At 36.1% G+C, this 13,695-nt stretch overlaps 1 protein-coding gene across 2 annotated transcripts in view; it reads right to left on the bottom strand.

Annotated features, from left to right (window-relative positions):
- The window catches only part of LOC119071456 (lachesin), a 188,497-nt gene that overhangs the window by 115,023 nt on the left and 59,779 nt on the right, over positions 1–13,695 (bottom strand). For both annotated transcript variants that reach the window (XM_037176309.1, XM_037176308.1), the window contains one exon: positions 6,218–6,425. In XM_037176309.1, coding sequence (XP_037032204.1) covers positions 6,218–6,425 — 208 coding nt within the window. The remainder of the gene's footprint in view (positions 1–6,217; positions 6,426–13,695) is intronic.

Below are 13,695 nucleotides of genomic sequence, written 5' to 3'. Positions count from 1 at the left end.
AAACAGTAGTGTCCACAATAAGTTCTTTGGCTCACCTCCCTCGGGAATGTCTTCCCTGATCTTTTCACAGATTATCGAACAGATAGTCGGAGTTACTCCGAACAACGATTTGAAACGGGGCAGGGCCACACGTACACTTCGTTTAATTGAACTTTTCGAAGATTTGTTGCCCCATTTGACCAATGTATCGACAAATCCATTCATTTTCCGAACGACCAAGGAAGAAAGCCGAATCATCTGCCACTTGTGACGCAAAGAATCATAAAACTTACTGACATATTTCTTGCCAAGACATTCTTTAAATCGATTTTTAGACCCGTACGAAGTACTGGGGTCTTATGCGTTTACGCATACATCCGTAACACGTCGAATTGGACTCCCTGAGTAAGGGGAAACCCATTGTGGTTGTCTAGAGATGCCAAATCAGTGAAAAAAAATGTCCGTCTGTCCGTCTGCACGATAACTTGAGTAAAACGCATCCGATTTTGAAAATTCTTTTTTTTTCCCGTTTGGTAATGTCAAAAGACAGGCTAAGTTCGAAGATGAGTGATTTTGGATCGACCCTTCCCGAGCTGTGGCCCAATAAGTGCTTTACGGTTTTTCGAAGATATCTCCAGACATTCAAACGTTACACTTGTAACTGATACGTCAAATAAAAGGTATTTACAATACCGATCGACAAAAAAAAGTTTATGGAAATCGGATGACCGATTCGTGAGTTAGACCCCTTGGTGTGAAACAGGCACAGGGCGGCAAGCAGTTTTTGCTTGTAGGTCGGCCACATTTCAACATATTTCGTCTGTTTTAGCTTTATTAGATAGGTATTGACCGTACCAATCAGGGAAAAAACGTTTTTGAAATTATGTTCTCCGGAGCAAGAGCTAGGTCTCTTGGAGTGAGCTCTTATCTGGCTACTCGGCCGTACAGTGAACGTGGAGTATTTTGTCAATATCTCGAGTAAATTTTGACCGAATTTCATGAATTTTTTTTTGTTTGAAAGGTATTAACGAATGTAAAGCGTCGGTACTATTTCCGGTCTCCTAACAAAATGGCAATTTATTTGTATATGCTAACAAGGCAAAGAAAGATAATGTAAGTGATTTTAAAGGGCGAATAGCTTTTCAGTAGAGAATGAAGTAAAAGAAATGAAGAGTTTCACAGTAAAGGCTTTTGATACGAATAGGTGTTTCGTACGGGTCGGCGTTAGCTATGTTTATATTATATGTTATATTAAAACCAAATCTATTTTCAATTTCCAGATCTGATAATTCTTGTTGTTTAGTTTGTCGATGGTTATCTTGTTCGTATCCGAGTGCCAATGATTTTTGTAGTTCTAACTGACAACAGAGATAGTGAATTTCTCCGAATTGCAAACAGAATTTCTCTGAATTCACCGGACATTTGCAGATACGCCCATAACCTCTTAGAAGAGTAAAATGATTCCAATTATACCGCTGGAGAACGATGCTGAATTCTACTGACTTAGACACGTCCTTGCAGTATCACATATTTATTGAGAATGAAGAAATTTTTGCACAAATAAGTTTCGACTACATAGTTGAATATTAATTGAATTAGAATTCAATAAAACATTGATTTTAACACTTGGCCCCTTCAATTTTGTTTAGTTTTTGTAGTATTGGACTTGTGTACAGACATGGTAACTATTCTAAACAAGATCATATCAAACCAGATGGCTTATCCTTCCGCGAGCGAATAATAACTTTTTAAATTAAATTTGTAGTATCAACTATCAACTAATATCGAAACAAAGAAAATCAGAAATCAATAAAAACAACTCATAAACGTCTGCAAAAAAATGAAAAGAGAGCACAAACATAAAGCTTTTATGTATCCGAAAAACTGATATTCACGAATTACCAATAGCAATAGATATAGGCTTAGGATATAATATCATGGTACTTATGCATGGCATAACCTGGGCTAATGGAATTTATGGTAATAAATTTTTTAAAAGAAAGGAAGTCCGCTACAGAGCATATAATATGCATTTCGTCTTTCGGTCAAAATTAATGCATATTAAGCTGTTATACAGCGTATGAGTATATTCTGCATTTATTTGCATAAATCCTATAACTGCAATAGTTGTATATCAGCTTGAGAATATATTGTGATTCAGCTATGTGTATGTGATACATACCATGTATAGTATTCATACAAATGCATATCATATGAATATAAAGCATATTTGCATGTATATGTATACAACTATACACAAAACACAAACATTTCTTATTTATACATGAATATTAATTGAAATAGTAATACATTATATGTATCACGTTGGTAAATAGAGCTACTGTTATAGATTATAGACTTATCACGATAGGGTGAATTCACTCCGGCTTCATTTCCGATTTGTCTAATTTAGATTTCCTGGGTGGTTTACCTTTTGAAGGTCGACAGTATTATTTCGAATATTAATGTGCAAACAGAGCAGTTGCATTTATTTCTATATATGATGTCAAATTATGCCAAATTATTTAGTAAATTATCGATTTATGAATGAATCTTTAGAGATTCTTGTTCCAATTTACAAGTTGTTAAAATATTTTTTTGGGGTTCAACGGACTTGAAACAGGTAACATCCTTTTTTAATTTTATTCCACTGTATGCTTTTGAGTATAAATAAACTGGTCTGAAGTCTAGACACAGATTAAATGAATAAATTTTATAACTTGTATGGTGAAGTGGAAAAATTGATCAGAGTTTCTGAATCAGAAACTAGTTTTTCTAGGACGGGTGAGGCTTTAAATATAATGCGGGGTTCGGCTTCGGATCGGTTACGTTGACCCGCTCATACTTAATCAGGATATATGTATGGTGGTGTAGGTAATGATGTAAGTTGATTAGTTAGCCTACCAACTGATTGATGAAGCTTTTTCCAAATATGAGCATGAGTACGAACTCGTATGTCAAATATTAAAAAATGAAATAAATCAATCTCGAACATTTTTAGACCCGTACGAAGTACTGGGGTCTTATGGGTTTACGCATACGTTTGTAACACATCGGATTTTTTCTGAAAAATTTGAAGACGATGCGACCAGAACGTCAATCATATAGTCAAGCTATAAATGTCGTTAACGAAAACGAGATATATCGTTATTAAAACCAAACTGTCAAAATTTTACATACAAATGTAAAAAAGTTTGACAGTTCAACCGTTCTATGAAACAAGGCATCAGAACAGTCGGAGCGTTTGCTGCGACTTAGCCCCGTACGACCCGTAATCCTATTTCGTCCGTAACCATAACGTCCGTAGTCGTAATTCGTCTGGAACCCTAATACGTCTACAACCCTCTAATGCATCTGTTACCAAAATGCAAGTCAAGTTGGGCATGGTCAAATTTACTGAAAGTGTTCATTTTTAAAATTGCGCATAAGGTAAACGATGTAGTTGCTGACCGTGCAGGTGTACCTGACCAGGTACATTATTTATCAGTTTTGGAAAATAATTACGAATGAAAATACGCAAATTAACGTTCTAATTAATCTTTAGAGCCTAAAGATTAATTTTTTCATGAAAATAATGTGATTATTATGTTTACCTATTTGATAAAACCATAAAATGAAACCAGTGCACCATCTCAGTACAAAGTTGCACCATTCTTAAGAAAATCGTAAGATCGGTGTGGCCTAATTTAAGGTTTTTATTGACAAAAGAATTATTAACTGACAAAGTTTTGGTGTTTTGAGTTAGTAAATAGTTCGACAATTAATATGATTAACATAAATAGCGTCTAAAAGTTAATATTTGATTAATTATTACATGGTGGTCAAAACATTGCATCAAAAATATGCCATGTTTGTGTAGTTGACCGCACCAAATTCCGCATATTTTTCTTCATGTGACAAATTCACCTTCCATGTGCATTGTTGTGTACAAAATGATGTGATTAAAATTCGTTTTATTTTGTTTATTTTGTGTTTTTATGAGTTTTTATCGTGTTTTATGTGTCGAATAATGCGAAATTATTGCGAAAAATTTGAAAAATGTCTTAATTTTGTAGCGGTCAACTACTGCAACAAGACTGGTCAGGTATAAAAACACTCGTTTTTTTGTGGTCAGCTACTGCACCAAAAGCAGTGCTTCAGTAAAATTAGTTTTTTTCAATAAAAATTAATTAATTGTTAATAGTTCTGATATTCTACGGAATGGGAACAGATCAAATTAAATTCTGACGAAGGAAAAACTTAGCTTCATCCAAATCATCTTGAGATACTGATGACCAAAGTTGAAAAATTGCTTAGCCGGTCAGCTACTACATCGTTTACCTTAGCGCAATTACGAAAGCCCGTACGAAGTACCTCTCAAATAAAACCAACAATTTACGACATTATTTTAGAAACCCAAAATTTTTTGCCAACTTTCCATTGGGTATTCAATTATCTCTCAAATGAAACAAAAACTAGCAAAATCGGATGAGATTTACTCGATTTATGTGCAAAAAACACTTAGGGCCGAGTAGCGGCCTTAGTCCAAGGGCCCAAATTTGAAACTTTTTTTGTCACGTTCTTTGCGGTATTCAATTACCTTCCATAAAAACTAAATCTAGCAAAATCGGATGAGATTTACTCGATTTATGTACAAAAAACACTTAGAGCCGAGTAACGACCTTTGAGCCCTCCCAACAAGCCCACGTTGCATCTTACCCAAAAACAATGTTCAGCAACTTTGTTCTACTCGTCAATACCTTTCATCACAAGCAACTATTGCGTGCGTATTTCGGTAGATATCGTCGAAAGACTGAAAAACACCTATAGGGCCCTAGCTCTGGAAGCTTGACCTTACTTTTGTCGATACCAATCGGGAAAAAAAAATTGAAAAAAGGTTGTGATTTACTCAAGCTAGAGGGGTCACAGACGGACGGACGAACAGACGGACATTTTTTTTATTACGGATTCGTCATCTATTAACATAACCAAATGCTTTGCCCTTACTGTCTGCTTCCAATTCGACGTGTTACAAACGACATATTAATCTTATAAGCCCCCAGTACTTCGTGCGGGGCTAAAAAGCAGTCAGGCGTGTTATGTCATAGCCGTGAAACTCATCATCTCTCCCACTTGATTCTCTTCTCTGCTAAAAGCCATGAGCCCTAAAATCTTTTAAATTATCCATTCTTTGTCTTGTTATCATAAAGGCTTTTGAATTGATGTTTCGTACGGGTAGGCGTTAGCTATGTTTACTTGCTATAGGTACGCAAACCACTTTTTTTTCACGAAATATTCTTCGACTAAGTGAAGTGTGGAATGTGGATGCAAATTCTAGATAGTCAGAACTTGCCTGTTTCTGTATTTGGTAGGGTGGAAAAAAGTTTCGTATAGTCGGGTAAACACGACCATCTCTCAGATTTAATTAAATATTCATTTTGCATCATAAATACAAGTATTAAACCACTAGATGAAATTAATCTCTGATAAATTCATCATTTGTAGAAACCGTCATATTATTATAAAAAGTATTATTTTAATGATAAGAATCAACAAATTTTAGAAATCCACTAATCGTCCCAGGATGTGCACTAGAGCTGTGCGGGCGTACCTAATTTTTATGCCCGCCCGCCCGTGACCGATGTTAACCAGTGAAAAAAATGCCCGCCCGCCCGATGCCTGACAATTTTTTGACGCCCGCCCATTTTCTTTTCAAGTTTTTGGCGCCCGCCTGATGACTGCCTAATTTTTTTTTGAGGCGACCAAAATTGTTCAGTATGCCTTGTTTATGCAATATTATCAAATCAACAGAATCAAAATAAAGCACAACTGCCGATTATGCAATGTTCTATCGCTGTTGGTTGATTTCATTACCCAGTATTTCATCGAATTTAATTTGCTTGCTCCTTCTTTGCATGAATTGTATCAAAACAAGATGTTGTTTTTGAGAAATTTATTGAGCCCGCTCTAGCCCGACCCCCGATTATTTTCGATGCCCGCCTGATGCCCGCCCGAAATATAGTTGCCCGAAGTCGTGCCCGAAAAATTTAGGCCCGCCCGTGCCTGGTGCTATTGGGCAAGAGCGGGCATCAGGCGGGCCAAATTTTTGAGCTGCCCGCACAGCTCTAATGTGCACATCCACTGTACATGGCTTTTTTGTTAAATGCTACTTTGTACTGAAACTTTTATTGATATTTTTACGAATTAAAATTTGGAAAAATAACTTTGTTACTGCAAAAGAAAATGAAACATTACATACCCACAACATCCAGATATCCCATTTGACTTTTCATTGGATCAGTATTTATTTGACACATATAAAATCCACGATCAGATTCTCGTATGTCCTTAATCTTCAGTTGCCAGGTATTTTTCTCTGAGTATGTAATGGAGACTCGGTGATTTTTTGTTATAACGTGCTTTTGAATTGTAAGTATAGTCTGAGTGTCAACACGCAACCATGCTACCTGTAATATTTTAAAAAGAAAGAAAGAAAATTATATGATTGTCGGTCTGTATTTTCTTTGAACACGAGGCTTTCTCTATTAATAAAATTACGGTATAGTAACATATTAGTTGAGTCAGTGCCGTGCTCAATCGACACCACTTGGACAAGAGTATGCAACTACATAGTAGTGATTTTTAAACTTATAAAGTACGATCAACGGTTTTTTAGGTTTAGAAATTTCCAGGCAGTACTGAAGTCTAAAATTGCCCAAATTTCCAAGGCTTTAAACTTTTGGAAGGACACACTGACACAGATACGCGGGTGACACATAACACTTGACAATAATATGGCGCATTTTACAGTCGTGCAAAAGTAACCAAATTTTTACTTGAAATAAGTAGGGCGCAAAAATGTTTAAACACGGCACTGTTGTTGTCGGTGGATAAATATAAAACGTAAGTTATATAGATTTTTGTAAGTTTGATTGTATCCATTCTTTCAACGGTGTAATGTTAATTAGTGAAAAACGGCAAGAGGGTAGTATAAATAAAAACTATAAATAAAAGCGAAGAATTGCAATCTAATGTATGCTAGATTATGAAATAATAAATAATTGTTTTTTGTTGGAATCATGACAGAGTGCTATTAAAAATTGTGGAGAAAATTACAAGAAAATTGAATAAAAGTAATAACTCGTACACAAAGGAAGTTTTTTATTTTTGAAATTTTGTAGAATTGTGTTTGAATTATGTTTATGGTGAAGATGGTGAAAAAAATATCGGGAGCTTGGTTTCTGTACAGAATCTGTAAATTTTATTGATTGGTAGCGCACAATGTCGTCATTTTTAAGATTAACCATTATCGGTCAGCGCACACACCTAGTTCAGATTAATTAATTGAAAAAGTATAATTTGGAATTTCGGGAATTTTCACTTTGAATTATGTGCAAAATTGCGACACAAAACCACTGTAATAGTACATTGAATGACAAGGGGGCTCCCTTCGGCGCGGGCTCCAACTCTCGCACACGGTTGAATTTTTTTTACTTTTGCCCCGAGTCGTTCATACTATTTTTTTTGATACCAACATTGAAAATTGATACGTATCGCAAACATCGCAACAAAATGTTGAAATAAAAAGGCATTTAGCCAGAAAATGCGGGGGTCCAGGGGGCGGCAGCCCCCTGGTATATGAAAAATTTAATAATTTAGCCATCACAACAATAACACACACAAAAATTAAGATATAACTAACAAATCATTCAGTAACAATAAGTATCAACTTTGTATGCTAATTTCAATAAGAACACTGGCGCATAGTGTTTTACAATTTTGATCAAAGTATTCTGCATAATATGAGCGGATTTTGTTGACAACTCAACTCATTTCTCTCATTTTCTGTGACGTCAGTCACTTTCGCTGTTCGTTCAGTTCCGTTCGCTCTTCGTTACAGCCGTTGAAAAGTGAAAACTAACATGTTTTCTGTTTTGGGACTAGTTTTGGGTTGAATTGTGGGACAAAAATACTTAATTTAATGAACAACAGTGGCGCTAGTTGTCCAGCAAAGTTTTTATTCAATAAAATTCTGACACTTTTGATTCGGGGTGCTCACATTCGCACCATAAAAAATTCAAACGAGCAGTTAACAAAATCGAGAACATAAATGTACACATTTTTTGCGATGCTGACCCTTCCCAAGAATTGTTGACATTGTATCTTGAAATACACACAGTATCCTCATATTTATTTCTGAAATTTAAAGTAAAATTGTGAAATCTTGATGCATTGGAATTGAAGCTGCTGGTCACATTTTTAAATGGTACGGTAATGAGCAGCCAAAATTCAAATGTCAGAACCACTGTTCGCGTAGTATTGTTCTCGCATTCATTATTCTTGTGTCAATTTGATTCGGTTGTGATGTGAGAAAATTTCTGCTAAACTTTGTGCATTATTCGCGATTTTTAAGTGCGTTAAACATTGCAAATAGCCAAATATTTTTGTGAACGGCTAAAAGTGTTGAGGAAATTTCGGAAATATACGTGTGTGGAAGATACACATCAAAACATTGCTGTCGGTTTCAAATTTAAACATCCACAGCCAATGTTTTGATCGTGTTTTCCCATACAAATGATACGAAAAGTGAAATAATAAATTAACTAAGTATTTGGTCGCGGTTAATTGCTAATAATTTCTATTTTCTAATCGAAAATCTTTAAATCGAAGAATTTGACTTCGGAGGAATTTTCTGCTTTTGATATGGTCAGAAATAAATTATTTGTTTTTCTTCATCTAAAAAGGTTTTTTTTATCAAATTTTCATAAGAAAGTTATCTTGTTCAAGAAGCTTTTTGAGTCTCTGTGCGCGTCAATATTTTCGAAATATTTAATAACACTTGGAAATGTGCATCAGCATTTTATATGAACTGTACACTGATATCAACAGTTAGTATCTCTCACCGAAAACAAGAGCTTAGCAAATCGATGCATGCTATTCGAATGTTCGGTTTGTGATCAATACTATGTTCTAAGAAGTTCCTACTATCAAAAGATCGAGTCTTAAATGAGGACGTTTTTAGTTGGCAGCGAGATCCCTTTCAAGTCATCAGACTTTTCATTATCTGGGAGTTTTTAGTAATACAAAGTTCATAACAGCTGAATAATGATTTATCAAAATAGACGAGGAACAGGAACGCATTTATAGCAAGTGATATGAACGATTTTCGTGATGTTAGAGATTTTCGAACAGAATCAATCAACCGTATAGTTCTACCAAAAGCATGACAACGTTTATGAGAAAGTACTATACCGTGGTAGGTACAGCTGCACTGACAAAGTCAACTTACACCTTGGATATTTCACTATGCAGCATAAAGAAACGAAGGGACCCATTTCTAAATTATTTTGTTTGATCGACCAAAATCTCATGACTGTGATCAATTCAGTCAATACACGTGCAGCGATTATAACACACTCAGTTCAGTGTTGCTCTCAATACGTGGTTGACGATACAATGGGGCGTGAAGATTCTCGTCGCCGTTATGATGTGAATTTTCAAGTCACACAGATCTTCCCAAAAGCTTACAACCTTGACAATTCTTTCCTTACCAATTTTTACTGTTGAAGTAATTAGTTATTTGTCGCTGTTTTGGACGACTGATTAGAGGCAATTTCACGAGCTGTAGTTTGGGCAGAGCAAGGTCCACAAGCGAAAGTGCCTCAGATCAATCGTCCCAAACTGGTACACAAGTAATTTTTCATGTAAACGGCCGAAAACCAGATAAAACCAAAAAAGTTGCCCTAATTTTGGCCCCGAAACATGAAAACATAATTTACTTGGAAATTTACTTACTGACCTGGAAAGGGGCTAATTTTGACATTTAACAAAGGCAATTTTCTTTAACCAAGCGTGAATCTTGGGTGTCAAGAAGAGAGATCTTTCATTTTTTAAGTTGTTTCTCCATCTTTTAAGGAACCGTTCAAAAATTATCGCATTAACACGAAATCAGCAATAATTGAATCATTATTTTCACGAAATGAAGGTAAAGCGTTCACCACATCAACAAAACCTCGATTATTAAAACGTAGAGGATTGATGAACTTAAACTCGTCTAACAACCGGCAGCTGCTTTAACTTGATTTGAAGGAAAGTTTGATAAAAAAAACCTTTTTAGATGAAGAAAAGCAAATAATTTATTGATTATTTCTGACCACATCAAAAGTAGAAAATTCCTCCGAAGTCAAATTCTTCGATTTAAAGATTTTCGATTAGAAAATAGAAATTATTAGCAATTAACCGCGACCAAATACTTAGTTAATTTATTATTTCACTTTTCGTATCATTTGTATGGGAAAACACGATCAAAACATTGGCTGTGGATGTTTAAATTTGAAACCGACAGCAATGTTTTGATGTGTATCTTCCACACACGTATATTTCCGAAATTTCCTCAACACTTTTAGCCGTTCACAAAAATATTTGGCTATTTGCAATGTTTAACGCACTTAAAAATCGCGAATAATGCACAAAGTTTAGCAGAAATTTTCTCACATCACAACCGAATCAAATTGACACAAGAATAATGAATGCGAGAACAATACTACGCGAACAGTGGTTCTGACATTTGAATTTTGGCTGCTCATTACCGTACCATTTAAAAATGTGACCAGCAGCTTCAATTCCAATGCATCAAGATTTCACAATTTTACTTTAAATTTCAGAAATAAATATGAGGATATTGTGTGTATTTCAAGATACAATGTCAACAATTCTTGGGAAGGGTCAGCATCGCAAAAAATGTGTACATTTATGTTCTCGATTTTGTTAACTGCTCGTTTGAATTTTTTATGGTGCGAATGTGAGCACCCCGAATCAAAAGTGTCAGAATTTTATTGAATAAAAACTTTGCTGGACAACTAGCGCCACTGTTGTTCATTAAATTAAGTATTTTTGTCCCACAATTCAACCCAAAACTAGTCCCAAAACAGAAAACATGTTAGTTTTCACTTTTCAACGACTGTAAGTACTTTCTCCCCGTGGGATGCATTTTTTTACTTTCGCCCCTCATATGCGGGGCGAAAGTATCATTTTTCAATGTTGGTATCAAAAAAATATATTTTGTGCACCGGGCAACTGAAATACGTCATATTTTGCCATGATTTTTTGTTATGAATGTCAGGTTTTCCCGAACGATATAGCGTGCGGGAAAAAATTCATTTCTTTACGATTTATCGTGCGCCAACTGTTTTGAATGAATTTTTCCATGATTATATGATTGAACAAATTTAATATGGTGAATGTGAAATTTGATTTTTAGCCCCGTACGAAGTACTGGGGGCATATAAGATTAATATGCCGTTTGTAACACGTCGAATTGGAAGCAGACAGTAAGGGCAAAGCATTTGGTTAGGTTCATAGACTACGAATCCGCAATAAAAACAAGGCATCAGAACAGTCGGAGCGTTTGCTGCGACTTAGCCCCGTACGACCCGCAATCCTATTTCGTCTGTAAACATAATACGTCCGTAGCCGTAATACGCCCGAAACCCTAATACGTCTACAACCCTCTAATGCGTCTGTTACCAAAATGCAAGTCAAGTTGGGCATGGTCAAATTTACGGAAAGTGTTCAATTTTAAAATTGCGCATAGCGCAATTACGAAAGCCCGTACGAAGTTACCTCTCAAATAAAACCAACAATTTCCGACATTATTTTAAAAACCCAAAATTTTTTGCCAACTTTCCATTGGGTATTCAATTACCTCTCAAATGAAACAAAAACTAGCAAAATCGGTTGAGATTTACTCGATTTATGTGCAAAAAGCACTTAGGGCCGAGTAGCGGCCTTAGTCCAAGGGCCCAAATTCGAAACTTTTTTCGCCACGTTCTTTTCGGTATTCAATTACCTTCCATAAAAAACTAAATCTAGCAAAATCGGATGAGATTTACTCGATTTATGTGCAAAAAAACACTAGGGCCGAGTAGCGGCCTTAGCCCAAGGGCCCAAATTTGAAACTTTTTTGCCATCATTCTATTCGGCATTCAATTATCTCTCAAATGAAACAAAAACTGGCAAAATCGAATGAGATTTACTCGCTTTATGTGCAAAAAACACTTAGGGCCGAGTAACGACCTTTGAGCCCTACCAACAAGCCCATGTTGCGTCTTACCCAAAAACAATGTTCAGCAACTTTGTTCTACTCGTCAATACCTTTCATTTGATATATCACAAGCAGCTATTGCGTGCGTATTTTGGTAGATATCGACGAAGGACTGAAAAACACCTATAGGGCCCTAGCTCTGGAAGGGCCGACCCTACCATGCCCATTTTCGAACTTGACCTTACTTTTGTCGATACCAATCGGGGAAAAAAGAATTTTGAAAAAAGGTTGTGATTTACTCAAGCTAGAGGGGTCACAGACGGACGGACGGACGGACGGACGAACAAGCTGAACATTGTTTTTGGGTAAGATGCAACGTGGGCTTGTTGGGAGGGCTCAAAGGTCGGTACTCGGCCCTAAGTGTTTTTTGCACATAAATCGAGTAAATCTCATTCGATTTTGCTAGATTTAGTTTGTTATGGAAGGTAATTGAATACCGAAAAGAACGTGTCGAAAAAAGTTTCTAATTTGAGCCCTTGGACTAAGGCCGGTACTCGGCCCTAAGTATTTTTTGCACATAAATCGAATAAATCTCATCCGATTTTGCTAGTTTTTGTTTCATTTGAGAGACAATTGAATGCCGAATAGAATGATGGCAAAAAAGTTTTAACTTTGGGTCCTTGGACTAAGGCCGCTACTCGGCCCTAAGTGTTTTTTGCACATAAATCGAGTAAATCTCATCAGATTTTGCTAGTTTTTGTTTCGTTTGAGAGATAATTGAATACAGAAAGGAACGTGGCGAAAAAAGTTTCAAATTTGGGCCCTTGTACTAAGGCCACTACTCGGCTCTAAGTGTTTTTTGCAAATAAATCGAGTAAATATCATCCGATTTTGCTAATTTTTGTTTCATTTGAGTGGTAATTGAATACCCAATGGAAAGTTGGCAAAAAATTTTGGGTTTCTAAAATAATGTCGTAAATTGTTGGTTTTATTTGAGAGGTACTTCGTACGGGCTTTCGTAATTGCGCTCTGCGCAATTTTAAAAATGAACACTTTCAGTAAATTTGACCATGCCCAACTTGACTTGCATTTTGGTAACAGACGCATTAGAGGGTTTTAGACGTGTTAGGGTTCCGGGCGTATTACGGCTACTGACGTATTATGGTTACGGACGAAATAGGATTACGGGTCGTACGGGGCTAAGTCGCAGCAAACGCTCCGACTGTTCTGATGCCTTGTTTTTAGTTGTCCGGTGCACAAAACGATGTTCGCACCTCGACAGGAAATGGATTTTTTCAGCACATATCCTAATTTTCCTTACGAGCGAAGCGATAAGAAGAAGAAAAAGAAGAACTTTGCAGATATTTTAACGTTAATACGTCATTAAAAATTAATTGAAATTAGTGGCAATCAAATAATGGAAGTGAAGAAGCTACGAATTTTATGAAAAATTGGAGGAATGTCTTGGTTATCGAATTCCAAAGGATATCAAATTGGATGAGACATCCACAAAAGACATGGAAAAAGTGTTGCGATACACTCTGAAACAGGCAATGTTAGCTGACGATGATACGATGGGCGAGTACCTGTGCCGATTTAAAAACGACCAGACAAATTTTCAATTCATCGGAGGACAACTGAAGATCCTGAACTCAATCGCCGAATACTGTAAGCAACTTCTGGCCAAAGATAAT

Source organism: Bradysia coprophila (genome assembly GCF_014529535.1).
Source record: "Bradysia coprophila strain Holo2 chromosome IV unlocalized genomic scaffold, BU_Bcop_v1 contig_5, whole genome shotgun sequence".
Classification (NCBI taxonomy): domain Eukaryota; kingdom Metazoa; phylum Arthropoda; class Insecta; order Diptera; family Sciaridae; genus Bradysia; species Bradysia coprophila.
Note: the sequence above shows the minus strand (reverse complement) of the source record. Positions and strands in the feature narration are given on the sequence as shown.